The 15,466-nt window shown below is 44.3% G+C and overlaps 1 protein-coding gene across 1 annotated transcript in view; it reads left to right on the plus strand.

Moving 5' to 3' along the window:
• VPS8 (VPS8 subunit of CORVET complex) overlaps window positions 1–15,466 on the plus strand; it is a 232,485-nt gene that overhangs the window by 11,641 nt on the left and 205,378 nt on the right. The window contains exons 5-6 of the mRNA XM_074964097.1: window positions 4,242–4,274; window positions 5,420–5,474. Coding sequence (XP_074820198.1) covers window positions 4,242–4,274; window positions 5,420–5,474 — 88 coding nt within the window. The remainder of the gene's footprint in view (window positions 1–4,241; window positions 4,275–5,419; window positions 5,475–15,466) is intronic.

Below are 15,466 nucleotides of genomic sequence, written 5' to 3' on the forward strand. Positions count from 1 at the left end.
GGCTCCTCTACCTCCAAATCCTGATCTTCTCCCTGGGTGAGACAGTGGCCATTTAGTGGACAGCCCAGAGAGTACTATAAAGATGAACATAGTAGATTCCAAAGAGCATCTTCGTCACAATATCCTCTACAGTTTAACAACTCTGGCCATTATTGGCCTCCCTTGGGCATGAACTCCTACTCTGGAAGAGACCCACTTCTTTTGTTTCTCAACCAATACCCCCTTCTCTGAGGAAACAATTTTAGCCTCCTCTAACTGCTCCACTTCCCCAAACACAGCGGAGGAGTACTTCAGTTGGAAAGACCAACTTTCTCCTGTCCAGGAACCACCAACCTCCTCAACAAGCTTCCTTGGCTCTGGGTGAAGCTGTTAATGTATCTTCTTCAGTCTCACAAGATGAGTTTAAAATTTTCCAGGATCTCCTCAAAGTTCTCAGCAATCCTTTTGGACATTCTATCTGAGATAATTCAGGAAGAAAAAAGGTAAATTTTTGGATGTTCTCCACATTGCAAGGTGGGCTGGATAGCAATGCTCAAAAATGAGGGTGATCTTTTGCTGGTGAAGGAGATCTGGCATACTCCCACCTTCATTCCACCTACCTCAAAGCAGATAGGAAATGCTAGCCCCCCCGTGAGGGGATTTGAGGGTTTCTTCCAAAACCTGACACCTGACTACTGGTGGTCCAGGAGAAATCTAAACAAGAGGGAGCTCCGCCCCCAAAAGTGTACCCATTTGGCCACAATGTCTATTCTTGTCAGCCTCCAGTTGAGGGTGGCTAATTATCAAGTTTTGCTTTCAAAGCTTGATTTTTTAAAATTTTCTTTTCCTCCTTTGGGAGCAATTCTCAAACCTCGTGAACAATTTGCCACAGGAGAACACTAGGAGAAATGAAGACCTTGATGGTAGAGGTGTAGCTGGCCACCAGGACCTGCTTGGATATGGTGGCAGAGATCATGGCATCTGGCATTACCATGGGACCTGCTTCCTGGGTCCAGACACCTGAAATCCAATGGGAAGTCAAAACCATGAGAGGACCTCCTGTTTTGAGGTTACTGATCTTCTCCATCCCCCCCGACCCTACAGACAACACATCAGTCTTAAGTGCACTAAGGCGACTCTTCGACCATTGGGCCTTTGTGTTCCCACATTGTGTTTTTACATCACAGAGAAATCAGCAAATCCAAGTCACAGTCCTACACATAACGGTTGTCTGAGCCTCCATACAAGAGACAGAGGTTCTACAGATGTTGCTCAATCCTCCTCCGTCCCACGTGCTGCACCTCCTTAAAGAACTGGTTTTAATGTGAGTGTTGAGAGCCTGGCAGAACGTTTTATGGTTCGTCCTTTACCCATCCACCCCTTTTGAGAACCTTCTTCCTGAGGAACTGGATGAGAATAACCTCAGACCTGTGGGTCCTCAAGGTAGTTAGTCAAGGGTATTCCATTCAGTTTCTGCCTACCCCCTTCCCCATCTCCTTTCAGGGAATGCTCTCACAAGTGTCCTTTTTTTGGAACAGAAAGTGAACTCCTTAATATGACTTGGAGCTGTGGAGGAAGTACTTTTGGAATTAAAAAGAAGAGGCTTCTTTGGAATGAAAAAGTAGTGGGAATAGAAGAAGAGGGGTTGAATTTCCATCCTCTACCTCGGACATCTCCATGTCTCCGTCCAACATTTCAGAATCCATATGGTTACTTTAGCTGCTGTATTCCCCTCCCTGGATCCATTGGACTGGTTTGTGGCTCTCTATCTTTCACATCTCCATTCACCAAGCTCAGATTTTTGGTTGGGACCTGTCAGTGTCAGTACAAGGAGTTACTGCCTTTTGGCCTCTCAACATTTGCCTCCGTCCATCGCCGCCCTCCCCCAATCCCGTCTTCACAAAGGAGTAGCTGCCCCTCTGTGGAGACTGGGAGTACAAATGTAAGTATGTCCTTACCTGTAAAATTGGCTTGTTCAGGGATTCAAAAAGTCAAAAACTTCATTTAGGCAGTCCTTTGTTTCTTCAGCTCCCTGAGTCTCAGGGTCAACAGGGACAAGCCTTCTGTGACCCTGACCTAATCTATACAGTTTATCTGGGCTCCAGTGGACTGCAAGTCTGCAAGAGCTTATCAAATGAACAGTGCTTTCCAACCATGGCAGATTCTATCAACCAGCTCTGCAAGTACCCTAGAACACCAGCGAAGTCGTGTCTTAAACTCATGGGATGTATGGAAGTGTGTATTTATGTTGCACAGCATCTTCACCTCTAGCTGCTAGAAAGCTGGTTGAAATCCGTATATATCCGCCCAGAAAATGCTGCATGGACCAGCTTATCACTGTCCCTGTAGAAGTCCCCATCTTTTTAAAACTGGTGTACAGATCCGTTCCAGTTGTGCAGTGGAGTTCCAGTCTCTCTCTGTTGCCACCAAGCTAGTAATAACAGATGCTTCCATGTTGTAGCGGGGAGCTATTTTGGCCATTTAAAAGCCCAAGGAAAAGTATGACTGTTTGAGAGCTTGCTGCATATGAACGTATGGAGTTCAGGGCAATGTGACTCACCTACAAGGCTTTCTTTCCTCTTCTCTAATGTCTCCCTGTCCATGTAGTCACTGATGACACCACTGTGAATTACTACACCAACATGCAGGGAGGGGCAAAGTTATCTCCACTCTGCCAGGAAGTGTTGCATCTGTTGGAATGGTGCTTAGTCCACCAAATCACATGAGTCTCTTCCCCTTCCTGGACTGTGAAACACCTTGGCAGATTGTCTCAACAGGACTTCTGAAAGAGTTACTAACGGTTCCTCAGCAATTCTGTTATACACAGCATCTTTCTGAAGTTGGGATAGCTGTTGATGGGTCTATTTATGATGTATAAGAACAGCAAGTGTTGGGCATTCTGCTCTTGGGGGTAGGGAGTAGGCCCAGGTTTGCAGATGGGTGCATTTCTCCTCCCATGGCTCCTCTGTACTTTAGTGCATGTTCACCCAATCCTCAGAGTCCTCAAGAAACTCAGGCAGGACTTGGACTGTGTCATCTTGATAGTCCCAGCAAGACCCAGACAGTTCTGGTTCTCAGGTGAGCTTTTGTGGACTCACCCATAACCCTATCTTTCCTTTCCAACATACTTTCTCAAAATAAGGGCCGGTTACTGCGCCTGAACCTGGCTTCACTGCATCTGACTGTGTGGATGCTGGCTGGATTAACCCCCCCCTAGAGAGAGACCGTTCATCTGAGGTCTAGGAGGTCTTCCTACAGAGCAGGAAGGCCTCTACCAGACTTACTTATGCTGCAAAGTGGAAAAGATTTTCCATCTGGGCTTGATTAGGGTACACGTGGTGGCCATCTTTGCAGATTACTCATGGGTGCAGGGTTACATTATGTATGTTCACCCTACGGTATCAAAATTTCTCAAGGGTCTCCCACATTTTCACCCCAGTCTAGGAGACTCCCCCTTTCTGGGATTGCGACTTGGTTCTAACTGGTCTGTTGGGGTACCCTCTTTGAACCGATGGCAGCCTGCTCTCTGTACCTTATGTCCACACAGATGCCATGACCAGCTCTACATCCCTGCTAATCAGGGTCCCACTTTCTGGGATTCTTATTGGCAAAGGAATTGAATTGTGATTGAGGCTGCCCTGCCTTTTAAGCCCCATCTTTAAGGGGCACAAAGGATATTGTTATTAAAAAAAGAAAAATGCAATCTCGCATGCATGGGGCAGATGTGCACCACGAGTAGAATCGGTATGGACAATCCATCTTAAAGAACCATAGGGTAAGTAACGGTTCTTTTCATTTAGTTTGGTTTGAATCTTAATGCTGGTGCAGCTGGTGATTTCTCGACTTCTATTAAATTGCATTAATAAGAAATGCAGTTGAGCAATCTTAACTGAAAGTGAATATTTTTCATGTGGCAGGCTAAAGCTAATTGTGTATCTCAATCTTTTTTCTGTGGAGTGGGTGCAAATAACCCTCTTCACTTTGGGGGGTTTAAATTTCCCATAGAATCATGGGGTTCTGTACCTATTCCCACAGCTTCGCTCCTGCCTTTTGTGGGACAGTTCCACAGGGAGGGTCACACCATGCTGCTGGCGTAGTCTCCTCATTGTCGTGTTGGTGCAGCTATTAGAGCACTGTGTGTATGAGACGCAGCACAGAGCTATCCTCCAAAAGTGCAGCTGTACTGACTGAACAGAAATGTACACAGGGAAGGAGCCCTGCCTCCTTTTACTTTATTAATAATGACTTTTCTGTCACTGTAGGACAAAGTGGATGCTGGTTTACCTACTGCAATAGTAAGTACTGAAAGAACTGTAAAGTACAGTATAGTAAAACGTCCTGTTACATCTGTGGTCCATCCCTCATACTCCATAGTGCAGTATTGAAACTTTGACATTTTCATCCTATGCCTTCTCCCAGAAGGTGGCATTGATTCACACTCAGAATCTTAAGCATGCAGGGCAGAAGGAGTAGCCTGAGACACCTCACTTATTGCAGTGGAGTTTTACCCTCTTCCCTCACCCCCACTATTGTCATGTTGAGGGCAATGTCATTTGGGAAGCTTCTGTTGATCACCTGTCCCACAACTTTCTACCTTTTTTCAGACCATGACCAAGGCTCGTTAGGCTATGGCTACACTACCGAGCTTACAGTGACGCTGCTGCTTGTGCAGACACTCTAAGCTGATTGGAGAGAGCTCTCCCGCCAACATAGCGCTGTCCACACCGGTGCTTAGGTCTGCGTAACTTACGTTGCTCAGGGGGGTGGTTTATACGGCTTAAGCTGTAGTGTATACGTGAACTTAGGCACTACCATTTTCCCATTGTATGTGAGGTAAAAGATTGGCAAATGTCAATGCCAAGTTTCCCTTGATATGTCCTCCGTACCAGTCATTATTTAGACAGAAATAAATAATTAGGGCTACGATTTTGTCTTGGATATTTTTAGTAAAAATCAGGGACAGGTCATGGACAATAAATCAATCAATCAATCAATCACGAAGGTTGTGATCTGTCCTTGACTTTTACTAAAACATCCTGACAAAATGAGGAGAGAGGAGGGTCCAGCACCCTGTCACACTCCCCCGCCCCGCCCCCGCTGTAGTGACTGGGAGCTCCAGGGACCCCATTGCCCAGTGGCTGGGAGCTGGGTCCCCCTCCAGGGTTGGAGCTGGGCGGGATCATCGCAGCTAGGGAGCTGTAAAATTGTATTTTAATAGCAGTCTTGTGATGGGTGGTTGATACGGATATTTTGAATTGTATGTATTTGTTACTTGTCTGTGGGAAGCTTGCTGTAATGTACACTGCTGTCTAGCTTTCTAAAATGGTTTTCCTTTTGCTTATTAACTTTGGTCAGCAGCAATAAAGATGCTGACTGGGTTTAAATCATGGACTTGTGGCAGTTTATTTCAAAATTTAACTTTTCTCCATGTTCTGTTCAGGCAGCGTCAAGTCTGATAGCAGTGGGGACTTCCCATGGTTTGGCATTAATTTTTGGTAAGTTAAAAATACCCTTTTGGTGCCTCATTAGCATTCAAATCCCATTCTGAATGTCATATTTTAATATTTAATTTATATATTAAACATTAATTCATTTTAGTAAAGAACTGTACAAAATACAGGGTCATAAACATGACAAAACACTCAAATTGCTTTTAAAAAAAAATGGCAAGTGTCCATTCTGTCATTTGTCTATTTTTTCCTTTAACTTTATAACAAGTTGTCAGGTTGACTAGAGTTCACACAACGGAAATCTTATAGGCCTTCTGGAATGTTTCCTATCTTCTAGGCAATTGTTATTATAGAAGTCTCTTATACTTAAGGAAAATTCCTCATTTTGGTTTAACAGAATGTTAAGGCAATATAAACAAGATCAGCATAAATTTGTCACACAATGTTTATCATCTTTTTGCTAGGATTTGTCCTAATTTTTCAAATAATAGATTCCTTGTTATCAGATTACATCCTGACTTAAATGTTGGCAGGACATGTTGAGTCTAACAATGTAATACATTTCTTAGCTATTACAATTGCTGATTTATAATCTTATTGGACTGATACTCAAGGTGAGAGAATCTGCTATTAAATATTCTGGGCCGAGGATAAAATCAAACTTGAACAAGAATTGGTCCTACTTGTTGTATTCTCAATTAAATGTAAACTGTAATCAAAAAGCCAAATTTGCATGATTTACTTTGAGTGTGAGATACTTTTGAAGCTAGCAGAAGTAACAGTACACAACCATATCCAACCATACCAGTGGAAATTTGCATGTGGTGTTCTGAGGTACTAGCAGACTAGTGGTAAGTAGCACACAGGACTGGGAGCCAGGAATGGCTGAGTTCTCATCCTGGCTGACCTTGGGAAAAACTGTGCGTTCCCCACATTATAGCTGGGAGATGCTGCTAAGCATAATTCCCAGCCTTACAGGGATATTGTAAAGATCAGTTTCCATCAGTAGGATACAGTGCTTTGAACACGTAAAGCACTATATACGTGCAAACTACTTTGTTCCTCCTTTCTCTGTAAAGAAGAAAAGAGACAATCAGTACAGAAAATGTTTCCATACACCCCCATCCAAAGCACAAAGGAAAAGACAGAAGCAATATCTATAAAATCTTGGAACAATATATATGTAATACTGCTTCAAAAACATCCAATCATTTACACTCTTTAAGGCACATCAGAAACCTTGCTATAGTAAAAGTGAGATAAAGTTGTCTGTCAAACTACTGTATCAACTTTTAAAATGTAGAATTTGGACATTTAATGTTACATTAGGGGTTCTTCAAAGGTTTCTCCTCTGTTTACCATAACTTCAGCATGACTGGCATTTCTTCTCCCACGATTCAAAATCCACATAATCGTGGACTTGTAAATCATGTGCAAACACTTTAAGACATGTTCAAAACTCTAACAATAAATACATTAGAAAGTTTACAGTCTAAGCATTATTAAAACAGATGTTATCTGGTTTGCTGTTCAATGTCACAGTGGAACATGAAGATGAATTATGTTCTTGGGTGCCTTGAGGCAGGCTCCAGAACATGAGAGGTGGCATGAAAGTGTTAATTATTCATTGATTCTAAGGCCCGAAGATGTGTTTGAGCTACATTATGTGTCATAACCATAAGGGTAGCCTAAAATTTCTCCTTACCTGTAAGGGGTTAAGAAGCTCAAATAACTTGGTTGGCACCTGACCAAAGGAACCAATGGGGACAAAAGATACTTTCAAATCTGGTGGTGGGGTGGTGGTGGGGAGAGAGGGTTTGTTTGGGGTTCTTTGTTTCTGTGGCCGTTCTCTCTTGGGACTGAGAGGGGCCAGACAGAAATCCATCTTCTACAACCCATCCTAATCCAAGTCTCCAATATTGCAACCAGTATAGGTAAGCCAGGCAAGGCAGATTAGTTTATCTTTTGTTTTGCTTGTGAATTTTCCCTGTGCTAAGAGAGAGGTTTATTCCTGTTTTCTGTAACTTTAAGATTTTGCCCAGAGGGGAATCCTCTGTGTTTTGAATCTGAATACCCTGTAAAGTATTTTCCATCCTGATTTTTACAGAGATGATTTTTTACCTTTTTTTTTTTTTTAAATAAAATCTTTCTTTTAAGAACCTGATTGATTTTTTTTCCCCATTGTTCCAAGACCCAGGGATTTGGGTCTTTGATCATTTTGTAACCAACTGATTAGGATATTATTCTCAAGCCTCCCGAGGAAAGGGGGTGTAAGGGCTTGGGAGGATTGCTGGGGGAAGAGGAACTCCAAGTGGTCCTTTTCCCTGGTTCTTTGTTAAATCACTTGGTGGTGGTAGCATACCTCAGTCCAAGGACAAATAGAGATTTGTGCCTTGGGGAAATTTTTAACCTAAGCTGGTAGAAATAAGCTTAGGGGGTCTTTCATGCAGGTCCCTACATCTGTACCCTAGAGTTCAGAGTGGGGAGGGAACCCTGACAGTATGTCTTTTAGAAATCAAGTTGGATGTCTTTAGCCTCCAAATGATGAACAGTTTACCACATTTCTTGATAATGTGTTCTAGTGACTAATAATCCCCATGGTTAAATGTGCTGCTTATTTCCAGTGTGAAGTTTGCTGACTTCAGCTTCCTGCCATTTTTCTTGTTATGCCTTTGTCTGCTAATTTAAAGGAGCCCTTTAGCATCAGAAATCTTTTCCCTATGTAGGTGACGTAGACTGATCAAGTTGCCACTTAATCTTCACTTTGATAAGCTAAGTGGACTGAACTTCCTAAATCTTTTAGTGTTATGCAGGTTTTCCAGGCCTTGACTCATTCTTGTAGCTCCTCTCTGAACCCTTTCCAATTTTTCAGCATTCTTTTAGAGTGTGGACTCCAGAACTGGATACAGTATTGTAGTAATGATGTTGCCAATACTGAATACAGAATATCTCCCTCTTACTTTCTATTCCCTAGTTTATATATGTGACATTCCCCAGGGTACAATCTAGACAGGTGGACAACTGTGTTCCCTCAATTCTCCAATCTGGGGTACCTTTTACACTGCTTCACTGTGAGAACAACCACTCCTGGTCTGTCCACGCATAGCCTCCAGCATGTAAATATCATCATCTTCTTTTGTATGGCTTGGGTAGGTAGCAACAACTACAAATTTATATCTAAGTTTTTGATAGCCAGCACATTGCTGCAGCGGTGAGCTGGTGAATGTCCTTCAGGCTCCCGGCAAAAGAATGAGACATTCAGTTCTTCTTTGAGAGGTGTCCCTGTGGGTGCTCCACTGTAGGTGACTGTAGGTGTCGGTGTGCCCCTGTGCCGCCGTTCGGAGATTTTTACAGCAGTACCCTTATCGGCTGCATGTGCACGGAGCCTGCCTCACATACTAGTCTTGTCTTAATAGTGCGCATGTATGGCCGAACTCCTCAGTTCCTTCTCTACTGTCCCCGGGCGGAGTCAGACCTCCAGCAGACTCGTTAAAACTTTTTCTCTTACCCATTCTACATCCTTTTTTCCCCTTACTTTAGCACTCTAGTTACTAGATAAGTTCATCCCTTTTAAAAAAACAAAAATTGTTCCCGCTTGTTCCTCTTAGCCTCCAGCCAACGCTAATATGCCTGGTTCCCCAGGATTTAAGTGGTGCACTGCATGCAGGGATGCCATCCCTATGTCGGATGGTCACTCCCAGTGTATAAAATACCGGGGGGGTCCCTTATTCCTCAAATGTGCCCACTGTTCCAAATTAAAATCCAGGGCCCATAAAGATAGAGAACTCCGCCTGAAAATGATTCTTGGGCAGAAGTCACTCGGATCTGCTTCTGATCCAGGTATGGGCTCCTCACTGAACTGCAGCCCTCCCGCCTCCAAAAAGGACCAAAAAAAAAAAAAAAAAAAAACGCCTGCCTCCCTCACCCAGAAGGGAAACATTGCAAGAAAAAAGGTTGCTGAGCAGGTCTATTTCTTCTATGCAGACCTTTTCTCTGCTCAGCACCTTTGATGTGCTGGTTCCCCCAGCATCGCGCTAATTCCGCCTCTGGCTGCGGTGACAGCGCAAGTTCCCGGTGCCGAGGCTTCAGGCTTCAAGTTGCCTGCCTCTCTCCTGGCACCGCAGTGGGCACGGTGCTAGCACAGAGGACCTTACCAGAACAGACCCGGGCTGCGCTTACCTTCCCGGCACCGCTGACCTCAGCGCATGCATTGAGCACTATGGTGTAGAGAAATTCGGTGCCGAACGACCCTCCAGTGCCGCCAGCGCTCCTAACAGAGGGTTTCTCTCATGCAGACTCTCCGGCAGTTCATTCATTCACCCGACCTACAGGTGTCACCTAACCTATAGTTACCTCTGCTTGACACCTATTTTTCTCCAGACATTTGCATGCGGTCCGGACGCCTGTCTCCAGCTGTATTTCACTTTTCTAGTGATGAGGAAGCCTTAGCGCAGGGAGACTTTTCACCATACCAGTTCTCCCAGTCACAGAGCCAAATCAGCACTGGTCACAGAAAATCTAGGTCTTCGTTCATCAAAGACCTCCCTCCCTGGTATACAAACCCATGGATGGCACCACCTATGCCTTTCACCGGTCAGTGGCAATACAGGGTCCATGAGCACCATATAAGCGATTCTAGTATGATTGCCAAGATGCCAAAAATAGGAGCAATGCCACCTCGCCACCACCAGTGCACATGGCTACGAATGAGACACAACAAGCAGCTGTTACTCCACTCTTTGATAAACACACTACACATGCTTCCCCAACCCTTGTGGAGCCCATATTCACACAGGATGAGGCTGTACTGCCTCCCCACCAACACTGTCAGATGATTTTTTAAAAAATTTCAAGACCTCTTCAAAAGAGTCACCAATGAGTTGAGGATTAATCTGGAGGAAGTTTTCTGAAAAGCAGCATGAGTTGACTGACATCCTGCAACCTTCCTCCACATCCAAGATTGCCTTACCTATAAATCCAGCCATTATGAATCCTGCCAAAACCATATGGCAGACACCGGCTACTAGCAGATCTACCTGTAAGTGAGCTAACTGGAAATATTTTATTCCTTCCAAAGGGTCTGAGTTCCTTTTTACTCACCCAGCACCAAGTTCATTGGTAGTAGAGGTAGCTAACCAAAAGAACAAACACCAGTTCCCAGATCTACCCCAACTGTTAAAGACAGTGAAAGGCTGGACCTTCTTGGTTGTAAAGTGTATGCTTCATCCACATTACAATTCTGGATATCTAATTATGTGGCTGTTCTGGCAAAATATGACCACAGAAATTATGAGAAACTCATGGACTTTATTGATGACATTCCGGGGGGTGGGGGAACCATCCGTTTAAAGCCATAGTCTGGACAAATCATCTCCCGTACCGCACTACAAGCTGCGCTTGATGTTGCCAACACAGCTGCGAGGTCCACTGCTACAGCAATCGTGATGCATTGAGCTTCACGGCTTTCATGGTCGTCATCGTCTTTTCCTTGCGAGGTTCAGAATACTACAGAAGATCTCCCTTTTGATTGTGAAAAACTATTTGCCAGTAACACCAACAATGTGCTTCACTCCATGAAGGACTCAAGAGCAACATTATAGTCTCTCGGTATCTAAACTCCTGCAAAAGAAAGAGACAATATGGATACCAACCTTATCAACATCCATGCTACCCAGTGTATACTCAACAAAGTCATAGACCATCTGAACAACAACATCTGTGACCAAGATATCAATGTCGCCACACCAATTCATCACTCCATGTCAACCCCCTCCCACTAGTAAGCGAATTTTGAAGATGTGACCGATAGTATAGAAAACATCATCCATACTTCAGTGCCCATTTTCTTCCCCCCCGCGTCCCTTTTCAGGGACCACTCTCACAAACAACTGCTCCACCAAGAGGTTCATCACCTCCTCCAATTAGGAGTAGTACAGCCAGCGCCTGACCAACACAGAGGAAAAGGGTTCTACTCCCATTACTTTTTAACACAAAAGAAAACTGGGGGATGGCGACCCGTTCTCGACCTCAGATGCCTCAATAAATTCGATAAATAAAATTACAAAAAAAATAATGGTGACTCTTGCAACCGTAATTCCGGCACTGGAGCAGGGAGATTGGATTTTCAGCCCTCAACCTGCAGGATGCTTATGTTCCTGTGACCATACATCCTGCTCACAGACCGTTTTATTCGCTTCGTTCTGGGCTCACAACACTACCAGTACAGGGTCCTACCTTTCGGCCTCTCGACTGCGCCTTGTGTCTTTTCCAAACTCCTCGCGGTCATAACAGCTCATCTCAGAAGGCAGAGAATCATAATTTTTACTTATCTCGACAATTGCCTTTTCAAAGCCAGGACCCTCCAAGAAGCCATTCAATCCACACAATGGACAGTCTAATATTTCCATGCTCTTGGCCTGTGAATGAACTAAGTAAATCTTCATTCACTCCCACCCAACAACTGGAGTTCATAGCAGCACATTTTGACTCATGCAAAAGAATAGCATCTCTCCCACTCCACGTTTTTAACACTATCAACCTTTTCATTCCCAAGCTGTGCAACAGTCCACAAGTGGCTGCATGAGCTTGCCTACAATTCCAAGGTCACATGGCCTCTTGCAGTTTTGTAGTCAGGAATGCTTGCCTCTTCATGAGAGGTTTCCAAAGCTGGATTCCACTGTCTACAGACCGAATATCCATGGTCTGAACAAACTTTTATACATACCTCCCAGAGTCTAGGACTTTCTCTCTCTCTCTCTCCACTGGTGGACATTGCCTCACAACCTTTGCTACAGGTCCCCTTTCTACAGGACGTCCCATCGATTGTTTTCACTACAGACGCATCCCTTACGGTATAGGGAGTACACACGCCCCAATACACTACCCAGGGTCTTTTGTGTCCTGCCGAGACGTCCCTTCACATCAATGTCTAGAACTGTGAACAATATGCAATGCCTGCCTCCAATTTCTCCTTTCATACAAAACCAACATGTCAGGATAATGACCGACAACATTGCCTACATCTTCTATGTAAACAGGCGGGGGGGGGGCATGATCCAACTCCGTTTGTACAGAAGCAATGAAACGATGGAATTGGTGTCTCAGATACAATGTCTGAATATCGGCTGCATACTTACCTGGCTCTCTCTCTACCACCACAATGACTTCAGCAGAAGATTTCCCATAGACCACGAATGGGAACTAAATGAGTATCTAGTACTAGACATATTCCACACATGGGGATACCCAACCACAGACCTTTCTGCAACTGCAGCAAACAAGAAATGCCCAAGATTTTGTTCCAGAGCGGGACTAGGCAAACACTCCTCGAGGGATGAGTTCATGTTCCCATGGAACACAGACCTAATGTATGCATTTCCCTGATACCACTCATACACAAATTATTGATTAAAAATACGAACACACCAAGCCAGGGTCATAATGATAGCCCCACGTGGCCCAGACAGGCATGATACCCTTTCCTTACCAAGATGTCGCTTTCCGCACCCATCCCACTACCCTCTGCCCGAATCTCTTGTCCCAACAGGGTCTACTATTCCACCCCAATTTAACCATGTTACACCTCAAGGTTTGGCTCCTTCATGGTTCTCTCACGCTGAGCGAACTTGCTTGGAGCAGGTTCAAAATGTACTTCTTCATAACACAACAAATTCTACATGCACCACCTGCCTTTATAACTGGACAAGATTTACACACTGGTGGGCTGTCACAAACACTGCTCCTTTTTTCCATGCCTCTCCCACTAATCCTCAACTATCTATTAGAGATTAAATTATCTGGACTCTCCCTGAGTCCCATCAAACTCCACTTGGCCGCAATTACAATGTTCTATGATGCCATCGACGATAGGACTGTCTTTGCTCATCCCATTACTGAGTGATTCCTTAAGGGACCCCAAGCCCTGTACCCACACATCAAACTGCCTAATCGATGTTGGGACCTCCCCCTAGTCTTAACATGCCTAACCCAAAACGATTAGAACCGTTAGCCACATGTTCCCTCCTACATCTATGAAAACTGTGTTTCTGGTAGCGATTGCCTGTGTGAGACACACAGGAGAAATTGCAGCACTCATGGCAGATCCGCCATGCACCATATTTTTAAGGACAAAGTCACCCTACGCTTACTTCCCAAAATTCCCCAAAGGTGCACACATCTTTCCATGTCAATGAGCCTATCCATCTCCCTATCTTTTCCAAAACCACATGCAAATTCCTTTGAATCTATGATGCTCACTTTGGACATGCACAGAGATTTGTCCTTCTACTTCGACTGGACTAAAACCTTTAGGCGTTCCGACAGGCTATTCGTCCCCACTGCGGAACGCTCTAAGGGCTCATTTATCTCTAACCACTGACTTTCCAACTGGATCTCGAGTTGCATTTGTCTCTGTTATCAACTACAGAACGTGACTCCTACCTTTGTCAGGACTCACTCCACCAGATCCATGGTGGCCTCAGTGGCCTTTCTGCATAATGTCCCCCTTTAAGGACATTTCCAGAGCTGCCATTTGGGCTTTTGAAAATACGTTTGCAAAACATTATGCTGTTACACAGGGACCCATTACCAATAGGCTTATGGGCAGAGCTGTTCTATCCACTGCATTCCTTCTAGATCCAAAGTCCCTACCTCCTTGAGAGATACTGCTTTTCAGTCACCTTCAGTGGAGCACCTACAGGGACACCCCTCGAAGAAGAAGAGGAGGAGGTTACTCACCTGTGCAGTAACTGACGTTCTTCGAGATGAGTATCTCTGTGGGTGCTCCACTCCCCACCCACCTCCCCTCTACTTCAGAGCTGGGCGGCCTCCATTGTAGAGAAGGAACTGAGGAGTTCGGCCGTGCATGCACACTATTAAGACAAGACTGGTATCTGAGGCAGGCTCCGTACATGTGCAGCCGATACGGGTACTGCTGTAAAAACCTCCAAACGACGACGCAGGGGTGCACCGACACCTACAGTCGCTTACAGTGGAGCACCCACAGGGCACTCCTTTCGAAGAACATCAGTTACTGCACAGGTGAGTAACCTCCTCATATGATGTGCTCTATCGTTTGAGCCTGGTGATCAGTCACGTACAGGTGTTTGCCTCATTTTCCATTTGAAGAGGGTTTGTCCACATCTCGCATGAGATGTCCTGATGCGATTCAATCTGCACCAGTCTTTCTGATAGAAATTTTGGAAAGCATGTAAATCACTCCCAGCTATACTGTGAGTGCTATAGCCATGAATTACACTGTGGGGAACACAAGTAAACTGCCAGTCCTAGACTGTCCAAAGAAATGTGCATCTTTTACTGCCCAGTATTCTCCTGGACAATATGAGCTCATATAAAGTCTGTCATTTCATTAATAGAAAATGATATGCACAAACCTTGTTATCTAAAATCTATCCAAGCTCTCACTGGTTTAGATAAAACAATACAACAAGTTTTTTAACTACAGAAAGATTTTTTTTAAAAAGTGATTTCACATAAGGCATAAAAGTCAGAATTGGTTACAAAGTAAATAAAAGGTAAAACACATCTAATTAACTTAACAAGCTAAGTTAATTCAAAGCAAAGGTTTCTCTCCCCATATACTTTAGCAGTCTTACTTGCTGAAATCCTTTGTCAGGATCTCTCCCCCAGTTCAGTGTTAATTTCCTTGTCCTTCAGGTAGTGGTAATGCTGTGAGTAGTGATGAAGGGAGAGAGATTTTGGGGCCTCTGCTTTCCTGTCTTATAGCTCTCTTTTCCTTTGAAAATTATCTCCAGCTGAGGTTCAGGAGACAGCCAATCTATGGAGAGGGAACCTCCAGCTGTTCATTGGCAAGATGTAAATTTCTCTCACCCTTTTTCCTGTCAAAGAATGACCACTTAACCAGGTAATAGTCTATTTGATTTCATTGACACCTGGATGAGGCATCAGTTTGCCTTTTGTTTCTGAGGAACTGGTTTCTGGCTGTGTCCCCAGCTTTAGAATATGTCTTAGTAACATCCTACAATAGAATCTTACAATTTTAGATACAATGTTGCCAC

Source organism: Natator depressus, chromosome 9 (genome assembly GCF_965152275.1).
Source record: "Natator depressus isolate rNatDep1 chromosome 9, rNatDep2.hap1, whole genome shotgun sequence".
NCBI lineage: Eukaryota > Metazoa > Chordata > Testudines > Cheloniidae > Natator > Natator depressus.